This window comes from Stenella coeruleoalba (assembly GCF_951394435.1).
Source record: "Stenella coeruleoalba genome assembly, chromosome: X".
Lineage (NCBI taxonomy): Eukaryota > Metazoa > Chordata > Mammalia > Artiodactyla > Delphinidae > Stenella > Stenella coeruleoalba.
Genome location: NC_137152.1, coordinates 89,466,425 through 89,485,691, shown reverse-complemented (window position 1 = coordinate 89,485,691; position 19,267 = coordinate 89,466,425). Strand labels below are relative to the sequence as shown.

Here is a 19,267-nt window from a genome sequence, read left to right as displayed (position 1 = left end):
TGCACTGGGGACCGCTATGCCTAGCTGTGTCCCTTCTAGAAGCAGCCACAGCGGCAAAAGTCTGAGTAGGGCCTCTGTCTGGTGTAAAGGCGGGCTGGGCTGATCATAGTCACCACGGGCTGCTCAGTGGGGAGCCCTGGACAGCCGGGTCCGACTGTTCCCCAGGGGCAGGGTTACCTCCACATGGGACGGTCTGAGCTGTGTCAGCCTCGCACCTCTGCTGAACAGAGCCCGCCCTCAGGAAACCTGGGATGAGGGAGCCTGATCACGTCTGGTTTTAGAGCTGCCACCCCTAGCTCAGTCCTCCAGCCTGGCCCAGCGCACATGGGGCCCCGCGAGCCCAGCAGATGCCCCCAGCAGACAAGCCCTGCTAAGAGCACAAGGCCTGCTCGGTCCCTGGCAGCACTAGTGGAAGCAGGCAGCAGCGTGGGGGGATTCGAGGCCGCACGTCCGGCCACGCGACTCCCAGGGCAGAGCTGTGCTGAGTGCGCCAGCTGCCCCTTGGTGGTCCTCCACGGCCTGGACGACCATCGGCCCCTTTTGTCTACTTTTCAAAGCAGAAGCCCTACTGAGAGGGTTCTGAGAAGCAAGGCCAAGACTCCTGGGTTCTCATAAACCTTTTAATAGCAGTAAATGAAGGAAACATTTAACAGTGAGTCCCATGGTGAGGGTTCCTTTTCATTCAAGGATCTTCAACAACAGAAACACCTCAGACTAAAATTCAGAGTGCTAAGTACACAAATTAATGACCATTTATTTCCAAAGGTGACTGCAGAAACCACTGTGGTACAATCAAAAGGTTTTACAAAACAGAGAAAACATTACAAAATGCCCCAAGAGGCAAGCAAACTGGTAGGGGCACAGAGCACCCAAGAACCAGCTTGGCAAAAATACTCATTCTGCAGCTGTTTAGGGGAATCACAAAGACCGGTTCTAAAGGGAGCCGCTGCGGGGGCGGGGGCCAGGGAGGGGTGTGCCCAGCGCATAGCAATCCCACCCTGGGAATGAGGAAGGACCGGGGTCGGGGCGACGACAGAGGCACTGCCAATTTCCCGGCAGAAAGAATTACAAGTCGGACTATCTTATTCTCTCTACCACAGTAACACCAATAGAGATGAAGAATTCCTCCAAATACAATACAACACTGACACTGAAAGAAAGCAGGTTTCCAAAACCACAGCTCAGCTTGAAATGACTTTTCTTGTTGTGTTTGTTTCGTGCCACGAGTAGCAAACCAGTGTACAAAAATGTCACAAGAGCAGCAACAAGCGACTAGGTTTTCCTGAGCACAAGTGGCTCACTCTATATACAGAAGAGGAAGGTTCGCTCCCTCTCATGGACCCTACCCACCCCCCCCCCAGAGGGCGGGGCAGCGTGTGCAGTGAGGACGCCCCTTCCCGGTAGTCCAAGGAGCATGCGAGGGCCTGCAGGACAGACGTCCTCCCTTATGCCTGGCTCCCGGTTTACCAAAACCAGCACCGGTGTCTTGTCTTGTAGGGGCCACACTGGCCCTTCTTCTCCCCTCGCCCGCCTCCCCATCTCCCCTTCAGATGACTCGGGATCAACACGTACACATCCATGGAAGTCTTTTTCTGGCCAAGGGAGGGGGAGGAAGGGTCTTCTGCCAGCCTCCCCCTAACACCAGCGCGCAGAGACGTGCTGACAACCTGCTCTCCGTGGGCAGCTGTGCCCGCTCCGCTAAACACTGGGCCCCGACGCCCCACACGCCCTGGCCACGCTGCAAGCAGCTTCTGTGAATGCTGAGAAGTCCCAGGAGAAAGGGAGAAGGTTGACTTCGGGGGACAGAAGCCGTGGCTTCCTCACAAGCTGACAGAGGAACACATCACTGGGCCTCCGGGAAGAAGATAGGCCAGATCATCTTTGGTGTACAGAAGGAAATACCACGGGGAATGGAGAAGAGATGGGGGCCTACAAGCAGGCATGACCATCTGTTATTCTGAGCTGATGTCCCAAGTTGGCCAGCTGAACACACTGATCTCACTGGGCCAGTCCTTAGCCAGGGCTACCTGGGGGCTGGAGGGAACACTCCTTTGCCTTCCCGGGGCCATTTTAAAAGAAACTGTCCACTTCCACAAACACACGGAGCTCTCACATGCTGGCCAATGGCACATGGAAACTTGGCCAGGATGGCTGGGGAAGCCCCTTGGCACTGACAGGAAAGCACAGGGGACGTGCCGGGCAGCCCGGGCCCACTGCTGCAGGGGCCACCCTCCAAGGCAGGCCGCCGAGGGTCTGGCCAGGTAACCTCTCCGCATGGGCCTGGCCCAAGGAAAGAGTCAGGTAGAGACCAATTCAGACGCCCGCTGCTGCCCAACACCTCCAACGCAGGCCATGACTCCCTGTGCAACCTGGAACGGGACTTGCTCTCTGTTCCTTCCCCCTACATGTTTCCGAGCCAGCCAGAAGCCCTGCATCTCCCCTTCTCATCCCCCTCCCCCGGACAGGTGCACCCGCCTCTGGCCTGGCCCAGCCAGGCACGTAGCTTCCACTTTCTTCTTTCCCTCTAAGCAGCTGAAAGCTGCCAGCCAGCGTGGTGAACTTTGAGAGGCACGCTAGTGCAAGGGAAGCTCGAGCTGACTAGCACCCCGCACCAGGCCATGGAGACACGGAGGAAGAGGCCAAGGGGCACTGAGGTCTTGCCTCATCAGCCACGCCTACACGCAGCCAGTGGGCGGGGCGAATCCAGCCCCTCAAGAGCTGCCTCTTCCGGAGGGCAACCCAAGGCTGAGAGGCACTGAGAAAAATTCGGCCAAACCCTCAAAGATGGCAGAAAATGAAGGTCACGCATCTTGAGGAGCTCACGGGGAGCCAGAGCATTCGGTGTTCCCCCTTCCTGCAACCCCACACCCTGGGGATTGATGATCTCACTGCCAGCGTACCTCTGCAAAGGGATGGGCCCCGCCGTGGTTGCTTCCCTGGGCCTCGCCTTGCTAGGAGAGACTTCCCCATCCTGCTGCCTCCTGTAGGTCCACTTGCTAAAATCATGACCACTGAGTCACTGAAACTCAATCTAGGTCTGATACAGTAACACCTGAAATATTGAATGGGCCCAGGGCAACTGGGCTGCCTAGAGTGGGAGAGGGAGGGGGGCTCATCAGAGGAGGTCACAGAAATATCTTTTCTGTTATTAAGTAATCTATTCTTAGTAAGAGCCAACAGGGAGCCAGCAAATGGTACCACCTCCTTCTTGAGGTCCATGTATGACTGAGGCTGCCTTGCAACAAAAGGTCTCCCTTTCAGAGCACTTGAACCTCCACCCATGGGGACCTGATTTTTTGGTACCTCCCTTTCAACCCAGACGTGGGCTTTCGGGCCGGGGAGCATGTGATGCCCCCCACCCCCATGCTAAACAATTCATCTCTGAGTCTGCCCGCAGTGACGACATCTGGCCCGAGGGAAACAGCACTGCAGGATCTGTATGTTCCCAAACCTAGGATGCCGAGACATGCTGCAAAACCACGAGACGGATCGACAGGTGTCCCTCCAGAGACAGGCCCTGATTCAAGGATGCTCCGAACTCAAACATCCAAAAGCAAATGGACAGACGAATACACAGAACTCCAAGAGCCAGAAAACCCAACTCTAGCTCATCCTTCCCTGAAGCTGCCTTTAAAAGAGAGAGAGAACATTTAAGGGGCACTCAAAATTAAAATGTCGTCTATTATCAACATTAAACTAAAAGCAAGCATATGATTCAGATCACAGTTTTCTCAAGTTACCACGGCTTTTGACTCATTTCTACGCTCACTTCTGATTGGGATATGGGTCAGTTCTCAGCTCTCAAGCAGAATTTACCCAAGGTCCTGCCTAGCATTAGCTGTGGACATTTCAACCTTGCGCACTTTGGATTTGCCATTGCAATAGTGGAATCTAGCCCCTGGGCTGGGTAGCGCCCCACACCTCCCACCTCTGGCAGCATCCTGGAGGGAGTGGCTGGTTGGCCGCTTGCTTTGAGTCATGGGACACCAGTGGGAAGAATCTGGCCAGCTCTCTTTTGGCCATGAGCTGGGAAATCCCTTGGCTCCCGGCTTGCCGCTGGTATAGAAACAAGGCCTCGGTCCCCTTATGGTGAGGGCTGTGCTGGAGACAAAAGGGGACCCCAGCATAAGCCTGGAGGTCCCTGGCAGTGGAGAAATGAAACACAGCCCAATCTCATCGCTTCGATGCCAAAAGAACTACTGCTTGTTGTTCCCTTTCTCCTCAACCAGATGTTGTTAAAGCAGCAACTAGCAGAGTGAAAGCCACTGACTACTGTCTCGCCATTTAAGGCCACGAGGAGCAGGGAGAGAGCGGCAAAGGGAAGGAGGAAACGTGCGGCCCTCGGCACTACAGCCCATACTCCAGCACTACCGCCCAGGCTCCAGGACTACAGCCCAGGCTCCAGCACTACCGCCCAGGCTCCAGGACTACCGCCCAGGCTCCAGGACTACAGCCCAGGTTCCAGCACTACCGCCCAGGCTCCAGGACTACCGTCCAGGCTCCAGGACTACCGCCCAGGCTCCAGGACTACAGCCCAGGCTCCAGCACTACCGCCCAGGCTCCAGGACTACCGCCCAGGCTCCAGCACTACCGCCCAGGCTCCAGCACTACAGCCCTGGCTCCAGGACTACAGCCCATGCTCCAGCACTACCACCCAGGCTCCAGCACTACCGCCCAGGCTGCAGCACTACAGCCCAGGCTCCAGGAGCTGTCCTGGGGGAAGAGCCAGGGAAGGAAGAGTGGTGGAAGAAAGGGACAGAGAGGAAGGAAAAAGAAACACACCAAACGTCCTCCTGCCCTCTCCCATGATGTCATCAAGAGCTGGGTGTCCTCCAAGTGGAGTCAGGACTTGTTTCCTCAGGGGCAGAAGAAAAAAAAAACCCCAAAACAAAACAAAACAAAACAACACAAGCACCTTCAGTCTATTTTCTTGGCTGGAAGCCGGAGCAAATCCAGCAGGTATTTACACAAGGGCCCAGCCATGTATGAGAACAGGATGACCAGCTTCCCGTGGGTCATGGTCATGAGAGTCTGGTGTCCCGAGGCCCAGATGCGATACCAGGGGCCGTAGAATGGGTCTGAGATGGCCGGACACAGCATGTTGTTCAAATTCACTTCGGTGACCTGCAGGGACAAGGGAGGTAGAGTGAGCGTTCACCATCCTTAGGCTTTCTCTGGCTTCTGCCAGTTCAGCCGTGTCTACCTAATGGGGACTAGACAAGGAGGGATTGTCAAATCCCCACCTGTTCATAGTGGGATCTTTCTCCCCTAGGTTTTCTGAGTGGGTCAAGGCTAGAGCCCTTTGGAGGTGACGGGGGAGGCCGTCCAGTGGAAAAGCTGGTCGGTTTTGCTCAGTCTTGCCTTCCAGTTGGGCCCAGTGCCCGTTGCCATTCCTAAGCATTTACTGGGTGCCTAGACCCGGAGGGGTGTCATGGGATAAAGGCAGTCCGCGGCACGGCCCCTGCCTGCATCAAGGTGGGGTGATCGGTCTACCACGTGTGACCTCAAAACAGACGGTGCTCACCAGCTCTTGCCCACCATGGGATCTGAGGGGTGTACAGGACGGGGGCTGAGTTCTCAGAGAAGATTTCACGAGGGCAGTGACACCTGAATGGACTCATGAAGGATGGATGGGGGTCATGGCGAGAAATGGAGTGAACGGAGCCTTCCTTGTAGGAGGCCCAGAGGTGACACCGAGCACGGTACGTATGGTGACGTGAGCACAGCGACTCCTCTGGAATCGAGGAGTCCCAGTGGACAGCAGGTGTGAAGGTCATACTGCTTCCTCCCTAGAGAACAGGAAGCATTCATGCTATTGGCAAGGAGCTCCAACTAGCCCCCAGGCCAACCAGAGCAGAGCAACACGCCGGGATGGGGAAGACAAAATGACTGAGTGCTTCAACAAAGGCGCTGGTGACATCGGTTACACGCCCTAGTCCTGCCAGGTCCACGCGGCTAACGCACACAAAACCCGGCATGCCGCTCCAGCCTCGAGCACGGCCACGGCCCCTGCCTTCCAAAGCCCTTCAAGCGCGTTCTCCTTAAAGACAAGTCCTCACCACCTCTCGGGGTCGGGGCTGCGGGCCTGGGCCGTGTCACGGAGGGTGGAGAGCGCACTGCACTCGAGAATGAGGTGACTCACCCAGAGCAGTGGCAAGGCCAGGACTCGAACTTGGGTCTCCCGACCCCAGCCCCAGCCCCAAGCTCTTGCTACTCACTTCGCCACCACTAGACACACCGCCCACGCACTCAGCGATCCTGGGCTCTGGAAAACTCGACTACTGAACATCCCAGAATGCCACGGGGGTCACCCGACACCACACTTTCACTGGACACACAGCTCAGGGCCCGGTAGTAGACCCAGAATGGACCCGAGGTCAGAAGCCTCCCCCAGGCCCAGGGCCAGGGCTAGCATCCTGCCTCGCATGGGGTCCACAGCAAACCACTTTCCAGCGCAGCTCTCTAGCTCCGATCCAAGCGGCCGTGAGTGAAGGGCCTCCTTGCCTCCCCAGGGGTGAAAGGAACAGTCATTACTGAAGGATTCAGAAAACTCTTCGGAGAGGCCAAGGCTGTGGATCGTAAATCAAGAGCCCAGACACAACACTCTGACAGCCTGGCCTTTGGCATCTTGTATTTTCAAAACAAAACGATACACCAGCGCCAACCAGGATTATCAAGATTTATGAAGAACGCCAAACAGAAGGGATAGAAGGGGATAGAACCAAACTTACCAGGCCCAGGATCTGCAAGACGCTGAAGTGATAAAAGAACATGAGGCCAGTCGAGAGAAGGGCCCAGCGGAAACTGCTGAGGGGCTCCGGGGTATAAGCACCTGGGGGGAAAGTGGAGACAGTGAGACAGCGCGTTTGGTGACCCTCTTCTCCTCCCTTGTCCCACGAGGGTGCGGGCGCTGCGGCCACAGCTACCGCCTGCTGTTTACCCCCTTCTGCTGCCCTGCGACGGCTGCTCGAGAGACAGCCCAAACCGATGAGCTGGGCACTCCTGTCACCCCTTCCAAAGTCTGTTCTGGGGGCCATTACAAAGAGGGATTTTTTTTTTTTTTTTTACTGTTATTATAAAAGTAATACAGTCGGCCCTCTGTATCTGCAGGTTCCACATCCACGGGTTCCACTAACCGGATCGGTCCACGGTTAGTTGAACTTGTGGATGCGGAGTCCACGGATCCGGACGGCCGACTGTACTACACCGTTCTCTATAAGGGGCTTGGTCAGCCTCGGATTTTGGTACCCGCAGGGGTCCTGGAACCAGTCCCCCTCGGACACTGAGGGATGACTGCACGTGCTCACTAAAGGAAACTTAGAAAATGTTAAAAGGTAGAAATGAGATGGAGGAAACGAAGAAAAACACCCTCAGCACTCTACTGGATGTGACCACTGCTAGCACGTGGGTGTGTCTCCTTGGTTCCTGTATGCCTTGGGGGCTTCTTTTCTTTCCTCTTTTGATTACTAATCGGAATTTTACTGTATATATAATTGTATAGCCTTCATGTCCACATTTTTTTAATCATTCCCTCATGTTTCTAAAGAGAAACGTCACCGAGCAAGTATGGCATGGTGGTCGAGATGTCACACAGATGTGGTTTCAAACCTGGATTCTACCACTTACTGGCCGTGTGTGACCCTGGAAAAGGTGTTTCAACTCCCCGAACCTCAGCTTACTTGTCTGTAAAATGGGGCTACTTCTGAGAGTTGTTGCGCCACTTCCCAACCATTAGACAACCCACCCCCCTTGGAACAGCAAGAATGATGTATTTTCCCTCTATCGGCACTCAGGAACTCCTATCCCGGTAGGCTTGGATGTATTCTAGACGCTGCAGAGCAGGGGTGTGGCTTATAGGACGCTACAGGTGCGTGCATCCATGGGGGTGCTCCGGAATGGAAGGAACCTGGAACCCTCTACCTCAAGCAAGTAGGTGGCGAGAGGACATCCTGGAGTAGTGTTTTCCCAAGTCAGTCTTTCACAGATTCATGCATTCATTCACCAGTTATTAGGCACCTATTATATTCCAAGCCCTGCGCCAAACTTTGGGGAAAGGAACATAAAGAAGACGGGCTCCCTGCGGTCTCAGATGCGCAATCCGGCAGACGAGGCAGACAAGTTGCTAACAATGAGAACCGGTGTGATGGGTGTGATGACCCAGGTCTGTGCCACGCGTTAGGGGAGGACGGAACTCAGCTTGGGGGGCGGGCGGGGAGACTGATTTTTGGTGGAGGGGGCACCGAGCAGAGTCCTAAAGGACAAATGGGACTAAAAGAGAGGCCTAGGCATTCCAGAGCAGCAGCCTGCAGGAAGGCAGACATCCGTGGGAACGAGCCAATTCACATAACTATGGGGAAGAGTTGAGACCACAGGGGAATAGGACTCAGAGGTTGGCAGGGCTAGGCTGCTCCCAGCTGGGCCAGGTAGGACCTTAGGAGCCCGGCTGAGGGCTTTCGGCTTCATCTTGTGCCACAGGGTCATGACCCTAGATGCCTCAAACCTCAGGCAGGCAGGTAACTGGGAGCAGGGGGGTGACCAGACAACAGGGATGCTGGAGATGGGCCAACTGGGAAGCCCAGACCCCTTCTGAAGAGGTCAGCCGCCACTCAGTTCCACCCCATCATTGCCCTACGGGGACGTGGGCCCAGAGTTGCCAGTGTTTTCACTCTTGCAAGAGAAGCCAGAAATGGGAACTTTCATATGGAATTTCCTGATTTTTAAACGTTGGCAAATCATTCAGATTGTTTTAAGAACGCTCAACGGACCACACGAAACATGTCTTCTTGGATGGCTTTCAGCTCATTGGTGGCCAGCTTCGAGCTCTGCCGCAGAGCCACAGCAAGCGGCGGAGGGGTCTGAAGCGGGAAAGTGATGCGATCAGACGTGCGCTTGAGAAAGATCTGCCTGGCCGGGGTGCGGGGTGTGGGCTGGAGCAGAGAGCGTCAAGGCGGGGGACTGAGACAGAGACTGCTTCAGGAACCCGATGACAGAGGAGGATGGATAGCTTTGAAGACAACGGCGGTGGCCCTGGGTTCTAGCTTTGCATCACTGGGTGGATGACGCCGTTTACTGAGATGGAGAAGAGAGGAAAAGGCAGATTTGGGACAGAAGGTGGAGAAAGGAGGCCAATGTTAGACATGTTGAAGTTGAGGTGTCCGTGAACTATCCGAGTAGAATCGTCTCTTAGGTGGCTGCCTGCACTCTGGGAAATGCAGCGTGACGGGTGACAGTGTGGGCACTGGAGCCGGGCAGACACAGGTTCTCAAATCCTGGCTCTTGTCGCTTATCGACCTCAGGGCCTTGGGCAAGCCTCAGTATCTCTTGAACTCAGTTTCACTCATCTGCAGAATGGGGTGCCGCCGCCTACTTCACAAGGTCGTCGGGTAGATAAGATCATTTAAGCCATGACTGGAGTGTCATATCTGGGATCTAAGAGATGCTGATTATTTTCATTATTATATGAATCACAAGCTCAGTGAAAAGGACGGGGCCGAGCGTCCATATATAGGTGTCATCAGCACAGGACAGTAACTGAAATCACAGGAGCATATGCAGACCGAGTGAGGAAGAAGGTCAGAGGCAGAACAACAAGGAACACCACAGTGGGGAGTGTCGAGGGAAGGAAAGGAGTGAGATGGGGGTGACTGAACCCCCCGGGTCTTCTGGGGGAGAAGCTCAGGCTTGCCCTGTGAACAAGAGGCAGGCTCACCGCACATCTGAGTCAGACGGCCCTTTGCAGGTGTTGGACTCATCCGTCCACTTTGTAGATGGACAAACTGAGGCTGGGAGATGGGCAGTGACACAGCCAAAGTCAACAGCAGAGCACTGGGCTCTCAGACACAATGCCAAAGGACTCACTGCTCAGTGCCCCCGCTGCCACTTGTCACAGACCTCCAGCACACCACGTTGTACCAGATCTTTATCTACCCGTCTAGACGAGTGCCTTGGGTCGAGGACTGCGTGGGATTCGTTTCTGTGTTCCTAGCAGAAATCTAGCACAGAACTTGGAATGCGCTTACACTGTATACACTTTCCTGTCTGCTGGATGAGTGGGAATTGGGTACCATGTTGTCACCCTGACTGCTGGGGACGTAAAGGGGAAGAGGGCACCTGGAGGACCGACAGGTGCTTAGAGCCCTGAGCAGTTTTCCCCAGGTGTCCCTTCCCTCCAGCCTCTGCTTGGCTCCCCCTGGTGGCAGCAGGGCAGTAGTGACAGACCCCACGGGCCTGGTGGTGGCTGCAGAGGGAAAAAAAGGACCAGAGGGGGAAGTATCCTCCGCCAGACTTCGGCAGCCCTCCCCCACCCTCCCCTGAAGCCCCTGAACCCTGTCCTGCCCTATATATGGGGGGAAAGGAACGCCCAGGCACTGCCAAGGGGCTCTCAGTGCTCTCACTGCAACCTCAGGACCATTCATTCTGTGTTGTATCACCCGTCCCACGTCGAGACGATTAGTTCTCTGAGGGAGGGGCCGTTTCGGAATCACCTCTTCACCTCCAGCACCGGCTGCACGGTGGGCACTCAAAAATCATCACTGCTTGGGAAATGAACGGGACAGGCTTTCTGGAGCACCTGTAACACTATAACCCGTTGGCTCGACAATGCTACTTTGAGGACTACCGTCCAATACCTCAAACACCCAACACATGGCCCTTATTTGCACAAAGATATTTACACCTGCACTACCCACTATACTGAAACACTGGAAACAAACCAATTGGGGAGATAAGTTAAGTAAACTCTGGTACCTCAGTATTGTGCAACAGTCCACTGCCATTCAAATAACAACCAGACAAACTATATACCTGTGTGGCCAAGTCCCTGGCTCGTGATGGCAAGTGTAAATGACAGAACACCAAACAGTACATCAGTGATGGAAAATACAGCTTAGTGGTTTAAAACAAAGGCCTTGGGGTCACACAGCCTTGGGTTTGAGTCCTGCCTCTGCCACCGCCTAGAGGGGTGACCTTGGGCAAACTGTGCCACCCCTCTAAGCCTGTTTCCTGTAGCAACGCCTATCTCTCGGGGCTGCTGAGTGGAATAAGAGATATAAAAAAAGTAAATACACCAGCTAGCCTGGCATACAGATGGCCGCTATTTTTATCATGGCAACCACAGCCATCCAACGTCTCATAGAAGACTGGAAGACGACAAGGAATCTCGTAAAGAGGTGATCTTTTTCTGTGAAGGGGGACTTTGTGGTTGCCTCTGCCTTTTCACTGCTGTTGCTTCTTTTCATTGCAAAGGTGATCAAATATTCAATCTCTTTGAAAAAATAGAGACAAAAAAGAAAGCACCATGAGAACAGATGACCCAGTCTACCCAGATATATGCAAATTGTATGCAAACGCACATCATTCTTTTTTTATATACCTGGATGTGGCCCTTGGGAAAATCTCAGTGAAAAACCAGTTTTCTTTTAAGAGAAAATAGAAACTTAAGCACTTTCAGAAAAATTAAACACATAAAACTTTTCTTTTTTACTTTAAGAAAAAAATAAATGTGACATTTTCTGCTAGCATCTTCTACCCCAGGAGGATAGAAGCATTTCAGCTCTAAAGGTAGGGGGAAACCGAGATAATAGCTTTTTCTGAAATTGATTTCTGCCAGAAGGAAGTTTTATGAGTGCTGGGAGAGACATCAACTGTGCCACCGACAGCCAAGACTGATCCCCAGAGGCCTCTCCCAAGGGCCCTTTCTCTCATCCTCTAATCCCACCTGGGAAGGGCTTACACTGAGGAGATGAGACTGGGCAGGACGGCATCCTATTCTCCAATCTCCTTCCTGCTCCCTTCAAGTCATTCACTTTTACATATTACCCATTCATTCAACACGGACTGGCCGCACGCTGGGCAGACTCCATGCTAGACAGTGGGGAGATGGAGGCCAAGACAGGCCGTGCCCTTCAGAACTACCCTGCAGCTTACCCGTGAGCAATGAGATGGTGTGATGAGGTAAGCGCACTAAGTAATGGAGACACTGAGGAAGGGGAGCTGAAGAACATGACAGTTTGGGTGAGTTTTGAAGAATAAGAAGGAGATGGCAGCAGGAGCTTAAAGGAAGGAAAGGACATTCCGGGCGGCAGAGTACAGCCTGGGAAAAGACGTGGAGGCATGAAACAGCATGCCATTTGCATGTAATCCCAAGCAGGTCTGTGTAACTGGAGCATCAAGTGGGAGGGGACACGTGCCCAGAGATGAAGCTGGAGAGACCGGCTCAGGTCATGAAGAGCCTTGTCTGCCGTGCCCGGGACCTTGGCCTTTATCCTCTTCACAACGAGAAGCCATTGAGAGGTTTGAAACAGGGGAGTGCAAGGTCAGGTTTCTGTTTCAGCTAGCTCGACTGCTCTGGCAGCAGTGTGGGTGATGGACAGGAGAGGGATAAGGTTGAACACCAGTTCGGATGCTGCTGCAGAAATGGATGACTTGGCAATTCGTAGGACACAGAGGAGGCACCTAGGCTGACTCCCAGGTCTATGAGTTCAGTGACTGAGAGGTTGGGGGTGTGCTGACACTGAATGCCTATTGGATACCCACACGGACGTCTCCAATTGGCTGTGCAAGTCCAGGTCTAGAGCTCAGAAGAGGGAGATGTCCCAGAAACAGAGCTTTGGGGTATGGATAAGATCAACACGGAAGAGTCCACAGAATGAGATTAAAGGACCAAGGACAGAGCCTGCAATTTACATTTAAATGGGTTAAGATGAAATAAAATTAGAAATCTGGTTCCTCAGTAGCCCGTCACATTTCAAATGCTCGATAACCACACACAGCTAGTGGCTACCATATTGGACAGGGCGGAGAAATAACACTTCCCATCATCACGGAAGACTCCACTGGGAACACGCTTCTTTGTAGAGGTACAGTAAAGACAGATACTTCCACTGGGTTTGGCAACATGCTGGTCACTGGTGATCTTTGCTGTAGCAATTTCAGGAAAGTAGCGATGCAGGAGGTGGGTTGTAAACAACTGAAGAAAAGCTTTCCAGGTGCACAAGGTAAGGAAGGGAATGCCAGGAAAAGGGAACAGGATATGCAAAGTCACAGAGAAATCATTAGCCAAATTCCCAATGTTTCGATCACTTCTCTGAACGTTTCCTTCATCCTTTATGCTCTTCCCTGACCTACCTCTCCCCACAAGGAAGCTGCTTCATCTCTAGCCCTCTGAAGTAGTCACTGGTTTATTTTCCCCCTGGGCCGAGGGAGAGTAGGGAACTTCTTTCTTTGCATCGCTATTTCCAACCCACTACCCTTCCGTTTCACAGTTTTCTACAGACTATGGGTCATGGTCCTTAATATTCCTCAGGGCTCTTAGTACCTGGCTCGGTACCTTTCTCTCCAAAAATACCCCCATCTTATCTCTTGATCTTTTCAACATATGCCTAACACGAACCCTCCAGTACCCTGGCCTCTCAGCTCCCTGGCCTCCTCTCCTCAATGATTTCGTCTCCGTCTCACTTCAGCCAGTCGTTCTCAAGCTCGTGCCTGAGACCTTATAATTATGAATATCTACAGCCCCTCGTTAAGTCAAGCATTCCCTCTTCATCCACCACTTCTATCTTTCCAGCTGACCCCCCCTAACCCTGACCCCAACACTTCTTTGACCCCCCCTGGAATCTGTGATCCATTGGTCCTCCCATCTTTCTTGCTGTCCCTCATGGTTCCCTCTTCTCTCCTTCAATTCCATTGCCCAACACTCAAATTATCCCTGGCATACACCTTTGACTTCATGGCATCTCTCATTAGCCCCGTACTTATCTTGAAAAAAACCCCAGCCCTGGTTAAGTCCCAGTCTCCTCCCCCGCCTTGCCTGCACCTACACAGTTGAACACGGCTGGAGAAAAACATCTGTGCTGACTGTTCTCACATCAGATTCGTGATGACAAACCTCAAGTACATCTTTCATGTTGCCAGACAGTCATACTACACTTCCCCAGCCCGTTCACTCTCTCAGGCCACAATTTAATAATTGTCTTCTGTCTTCTCAGATCTTCAACACTTCTATCCCATCCTCACTCTCAGATGATGACCCTGATTCCTACTTCACTGAGAAAAAAGGAATCAAAAACTTCCAGGAGCTCTCATGATCACATCTAACCACTTACCTGCATCGGTGCCCAATGTGCTCTGCCTTCACCCTGTTCCCATGGATGAACTGCCCAGGACCCCAGCCAAGGCAGGCCTTCCCTTTTGTATCCCAATCCCACCCGCTCTCAGCTACTCAATATCGCTCCAGAAACGGTTTCCTCTTTCTCTTACAAGGAGTTCTTCTCCTCTACTGGATTATTCCCATTAGCATATAAACTAAACATACTGTAACAGCTTCCATTCTAAAACAAACACACACACACTTGACCTCACTTCGCCCCTGCAAGCACCTCATCCTCTGCTCATCTGCACAGCAAAATTCCTTGAGAGAAATGTCTACACCTGCCCTGTCTAACACGGTAGCCACTTCCATACGTGGCTGTTTAACATTGAGATGAGCTACTAGTGTAAACTACACTACTGTATTTCAAAGGCTATAAAATATCCTGGTAATAATTTTATATTAATTATTTGGAGGTGATAATATTTTACATATAGTGGGTTAAATATCAGATATATTATTAAAATTAATTTCACCCATTTCTTTTACCTTTTTTTTAGTGTGACTACCAGGACATTTGAAATTACATATGTGGCTTACATGTTTTTATTGGACAGCACTTGTCTATATTCCGCTGTCTACAATTCCTCTCTTCCCATTCTCTCTCAACACGAGCTAATCAGGCTTCCGTGCCTACCTCCCCAGCCCTCCCTCCACCAAATCAGCTCCCATCAAGGCCACAAATAACCTTTTCATTGCTAAATCCAGTGGCCAATTCCCAGGCCTCATCTTATGCACCCTTTCTGTCTTGAAACGTTCTTCACTTGGCTTCTGGGATGCTGCTGTCTTAGTTCTCCTCCTGCCTCACAGCCTGCTTCTTCTCGGTCTCCTTTACTGCTTCCTCCTCATCTCCTTGACCGCTAAATGATGGAGAGGATCAGGCTGCAGAACTCGGAGCTTTTCTCCTCTCTAAATACTTTCATTCCCTAGGTGATTTCAACCAATCTCACGGCTTTAACACAATCGGCGTGCTGATGACTCCAACATTTACATCTCAGCCTGGACCTCTGCCTTGAACTCCAGGCTCGCATAGCTCACAGTCTACTCAATACCTGCACGTGGATATCTAAGTAGGCCTCTCATTCTTAAACCCAGCTTTTGATTTTGGCTCCTATGGTAGATTGTTACAGTACTGGCTCCCAGTGAATCACACCTTCCCAGTATCCACACCCTCATGTATTCCTCTCCCACGATGATTTGGCCATGTGGCCCATCTGGCTCAGCCAGGGAACTTGCTTTGGTCAATGGGACTTCATCAAAAAGATGCAATCAGAGGCTTCATAAGCGCTTATGAATTGGGGCTTGCCCTCTTGGAATGCTGCCCTGAGATCCCCATGCCATGAAAGGCCTTGTGGACAGAGAGGCCCAGCTATCCCAGCTGTCCCAGTTGAACCCAGGCAGGACCAGTAAGTAGAAAAAAAAATGTCTTAGCTCAGGCAGCCATAACAAAATACCATAAGCTGGGTGGCTTAAACAACAGATACTTATTTTTCATAGTTCTGGAGGCTGGGAAGTCCAAGATCAAGGTATTGGTAGACTTGGTGTTGGGTGAGAACCCACGTCCTTGTCCATAGACAGACATCTTTTTGCCATGTTCTCACATGGTAGAACGGGCTAGGGAACTCTATGGTCTCTTCTTATAAGGGCACTAACCCCATTCACAAAAGCCCCACCCCCATGACCTCACCCAACCCTAATTACGTTCCAAAGACCCCACCTCCAAACATCATCACATGGGGGTGGTGGTGGTGGTTAGGACTTCAACATAGGAATTTCAGGGGAGGAGACAAACATTCAGTCCGTGACAAAGAATGACCCAGTCAACCGACACAACTGTGAAAAATAATAAGTCATTGTTTTAAGCCACTGAGTTTGGGGGATGTTATACAACATTAGATAACTGAAAGAGCACTTCCTCCCCCGACCCTCCAAAAAAGCAATAAACAAGCACAAAACCCCTTCTCCTAGTCTTCCTTATCTCAATAAATGGTAATTCATTTAAGTTACTAAGGTCAAAAACCTTAGAGTCATCCCTGACTCCTCTCTGTCACATCCCACATCTGATCCATCAGCAAATCCTGCTGGCTGTGCCTTCAGCATGTATCCAGAATCCAATGGCATTTCTCTGCCGCTACTGTTAGTACCCAAGCCCAAGTCACTAGCATCTCCTTCCTCTTTTATTGCAAACATTACTTATAGGTGTTCCTATTTCTATCCTGTGCCCGTACAGTCTAATTTCAGCACAGCAACTGGGTGACCCCTTGAAAGATTAACTCAGATCATGTCAGTCCTCTGCTCAAAAGCTTCCAATGGCCTCCCATCTCCCTAAAAAGAAAATGTCAAGTCCTTACAATGGTCTATGAGGCCCTATATATGAGCTGCCCCTCACCTCTATCCCCTCTCTGACTTCATCTGCTACCACTTTCCCCTTCCTTCACATGGCTCTAGACACACTGACATACTTGCTATTGCTAGAACATTCTAGAAACACTTCTGTCTCAGGGTCTTCACACTCGTTATTTTCTCTGCTTGGCATATTCTTCCCCCAGATATCCAGCAGCCGACAAGCCTTCGCTCAGATGTCACGTTCTCAGTGAGGCCTTCCTTTACTCTCTCCTCCAATTCAGCAACACTATACCCGTTGCCCTGCTTTTTCTCTTCCTTTATACACTTAACATCATCTGACTTACTCTCTATTTTACTTATTTCTATGTACGTATTTCTTTACTGTCTCCTGCCACAAAAGAATGTAAGCTCCATGAAAGCAGAAATATATCCGCTTTACTCGCTGCTTTATCCCCAGCAGATGCCTGACACAAAGGAGGGGTTCAATACATACTTGTTGAAAGAATGAATTGAGCAGCCCAGTATGTTCGAGAACTTTATACAGTTCAGTAGCAGTGGACTATCATGTGGGAGAAAGGGATAAACAAGAGACGAGGGCCAGTTCTTTAAGAAGACTGTTTGCAACATTAGATATTTTGGACTTTACAAATCATCTTGAGATCTTGTTAAAAGGTGGGTTCTGATGCAGTAGGTCTGAGGTGGGGGCCAGAGCGTCTGCATTTCTAACTAGCTCCCAGGTGCTGCTGGTCCTCCGACCACACTTCACATTGTAAGGGACAGAGCTCCCCATCTGGCTGCTGATCGAAACAGGGCAAGACTAGAGGCAGGGAGACCAGTGTTGAGGCTCTTGTAGTAGACCAAGTCAGGGATGATCAGATGTGAACTAAATGGAATAGGAGTGGTAGGAATGAATCTGAGAAATGATCAGGAGGTCAGATTGACTGGATGCGGTGGGAGTGGTGAAGAGCCAGTGGTTATGTTAACATTTCTGGCCCGGGTAATGAGTGAGTGGTGGTACCACTCAGCGGGAATGGGGAGCATCGGAGAAGGTGCAGGGTTGGGTACGCGGGGAGAATGACAAGTCTAGTTCCTGACAACAATGCCACCCCATCTTTGGTGCCCTCTGAATGAGACACCCTCATTTACCCAGAAGACAGAGCTCTGGGGGGTGCAAGCCCAACATGACCCCAGATGTGTGATTTCCCATCCTCAGCTGTTGGGTGCAGGCCCAAGTCAGGCTGCTTTTCATCCAGGCATTGGATCAAATGAACTGTACCCTCTAGTCTGCTTAATGTATAAGGCTGTCCCAAGCTGGGTGTCCATGTGGAAGGTCCACCTGGTTGACCTTCTATCCTGAGGGGCTGGAGAGCCCACTCAGGCCAGGCTTCACCCTCAAACTGCCTAGTGGAGGCTGACTGGGCCACCCAGCCTACGTCTAAGGCAACGTAAAGACCCACCTTCATCCATGAGGATCAGAGAGCCAGCCCTCTGCCCAAAGCACACAGAGTGAGGACCCTGAGCTCACAGAGACTCCAAGAGGTAGACCTGGCCTAGCAAACAAGCACTGGAGTCCAGAGACCCAGGTCCCAGCTTCCGCTCTTCTCAAGTTGCTGTGTGACCACCTGTGTGGATCAAAACCCCTCTGGGCGTCAGAGTCCTGCTGGCAGGGAATTCTCAGGCTCTCTGCTCCTTGCAGGAGCACTGTAGGGATAGAAGAGCTAAAGGAGCACAGAGATACTCTAGGGAAAAGTGCTACTAAACATAACCCGCCCCGTGCCTCACACACGTTCTACAGTTAGTACTTGCTGGGTCTCTGGTGAGCTTTCAGCAAGGGGGAACCAGCTCTCGGATCGTTTGAGGCAGTGAGGCTAAACCTTCAGTCTGTACCAGAATCCCCTGGCGGGTGGCTCTCAAGCATGAGCTGGCATCAGAATCCCCTGGAGGGCTTGTTAAAAGGCATCTTTGCCGGGTCCCACCCAAGAGTTTCTGATTCAGTAAGTCTGAAGGGGGGCCTAGAATCAGGAATCTGAGAATTTGCGTTTCTAACAGGTTCCCCGGTTAGGCTGCTGCCGCTGGTCCAAGGACCAGACTTTGAGAACCCTTGCCCTAGAGAACCTATGGAAAATGCAGATTCCTGGGCCCTGCACCAGAGACTAGAATCCAGGAGATCTGGGTGGACCCCGGAATTTCCATCTTAGGAACAAGCACCTCAGGTGATCGATGCTAGGTCCTCCAACCACACTGCCTTAGGGGGAATTCTGGAGTTGCAAGAGGTACCAAGAGGTTCGGGGAAAGCCACCGGTACAGGGGCAGATACTGCTCCTTGAATTAATTAATTCCCTGCTCCCACAAAGCACTCCTGAGCTCCAAATACTTCCTCTTCAGCAGCGAAAATCCCACAGTCTTCAGAAACTCACCGACCCACCCTCCTGCACAAGGACCAGCCCTGGGCCAATTTCTCAAATTCCCTAGCTTTTCCCTCTAACCCCCTAACCCATCAGGAGCCTTCAGAATCTACCTGAGTCCCTTATCCTTCCTCCTGCCCCTCGCCTGACCAGCAAAGTGGAACTGGGAAGCCATTGAAAGAGAACCTTCCCAGCATCCTAAAGCTAGACAGACAAGTGGGGCAGTGGGCTAACATTGGGTGGGAGAGAAACAGGGGACACCACCTGGAACTGAGGTCGGCATGAAAACTTGGGGACGTCACAGGCCAAAGTGCTCTGGCTTTAACTGTCCTAGAGAAGCTAGCACGGGGGCTGTGTCCCAGCCCTCATC

The 19,267-nt window shown here is 51.9% G+C and overlaps 1 protein-coding gene across 7 annotated transcripts in view; it reads right to left on the bottom strand.

Moving 5' to 3' along the window:
* Positions 1 to 543: 543 nt before the first annotated feature.
* Positions 544 to 19,267, bottom strand: part of TMEM164 (transmembrane protein 164) — a 161,324-nt gene continuing 142,600 nt past the window's right edge. For 6 of the 7 annotated variants that reach the window (XM_079911249.1, XM_079911252.1, XM_079911251.1 and 3 more), the window contains 2 exons: positions 6,732 to 6,832; positions 544 to 5,124 (listed from right to left, as the gene is read on the bottom strand). In XM_079911249.1, the coding sequence (XP_079767375.1) occupies positions 4,918 to 5,124; positions 6,732 to 6,832 (308 nt within the window). In that variant the 3' untranslated portion in view covers positions 544 to 4,917. The remainder of the gene's footprint in view (positions 5,125 to 6,731; positions 6,833 to 19,267) is intronic. The other variant, XR_013825783.1, reaches the window with a different exon arrangement.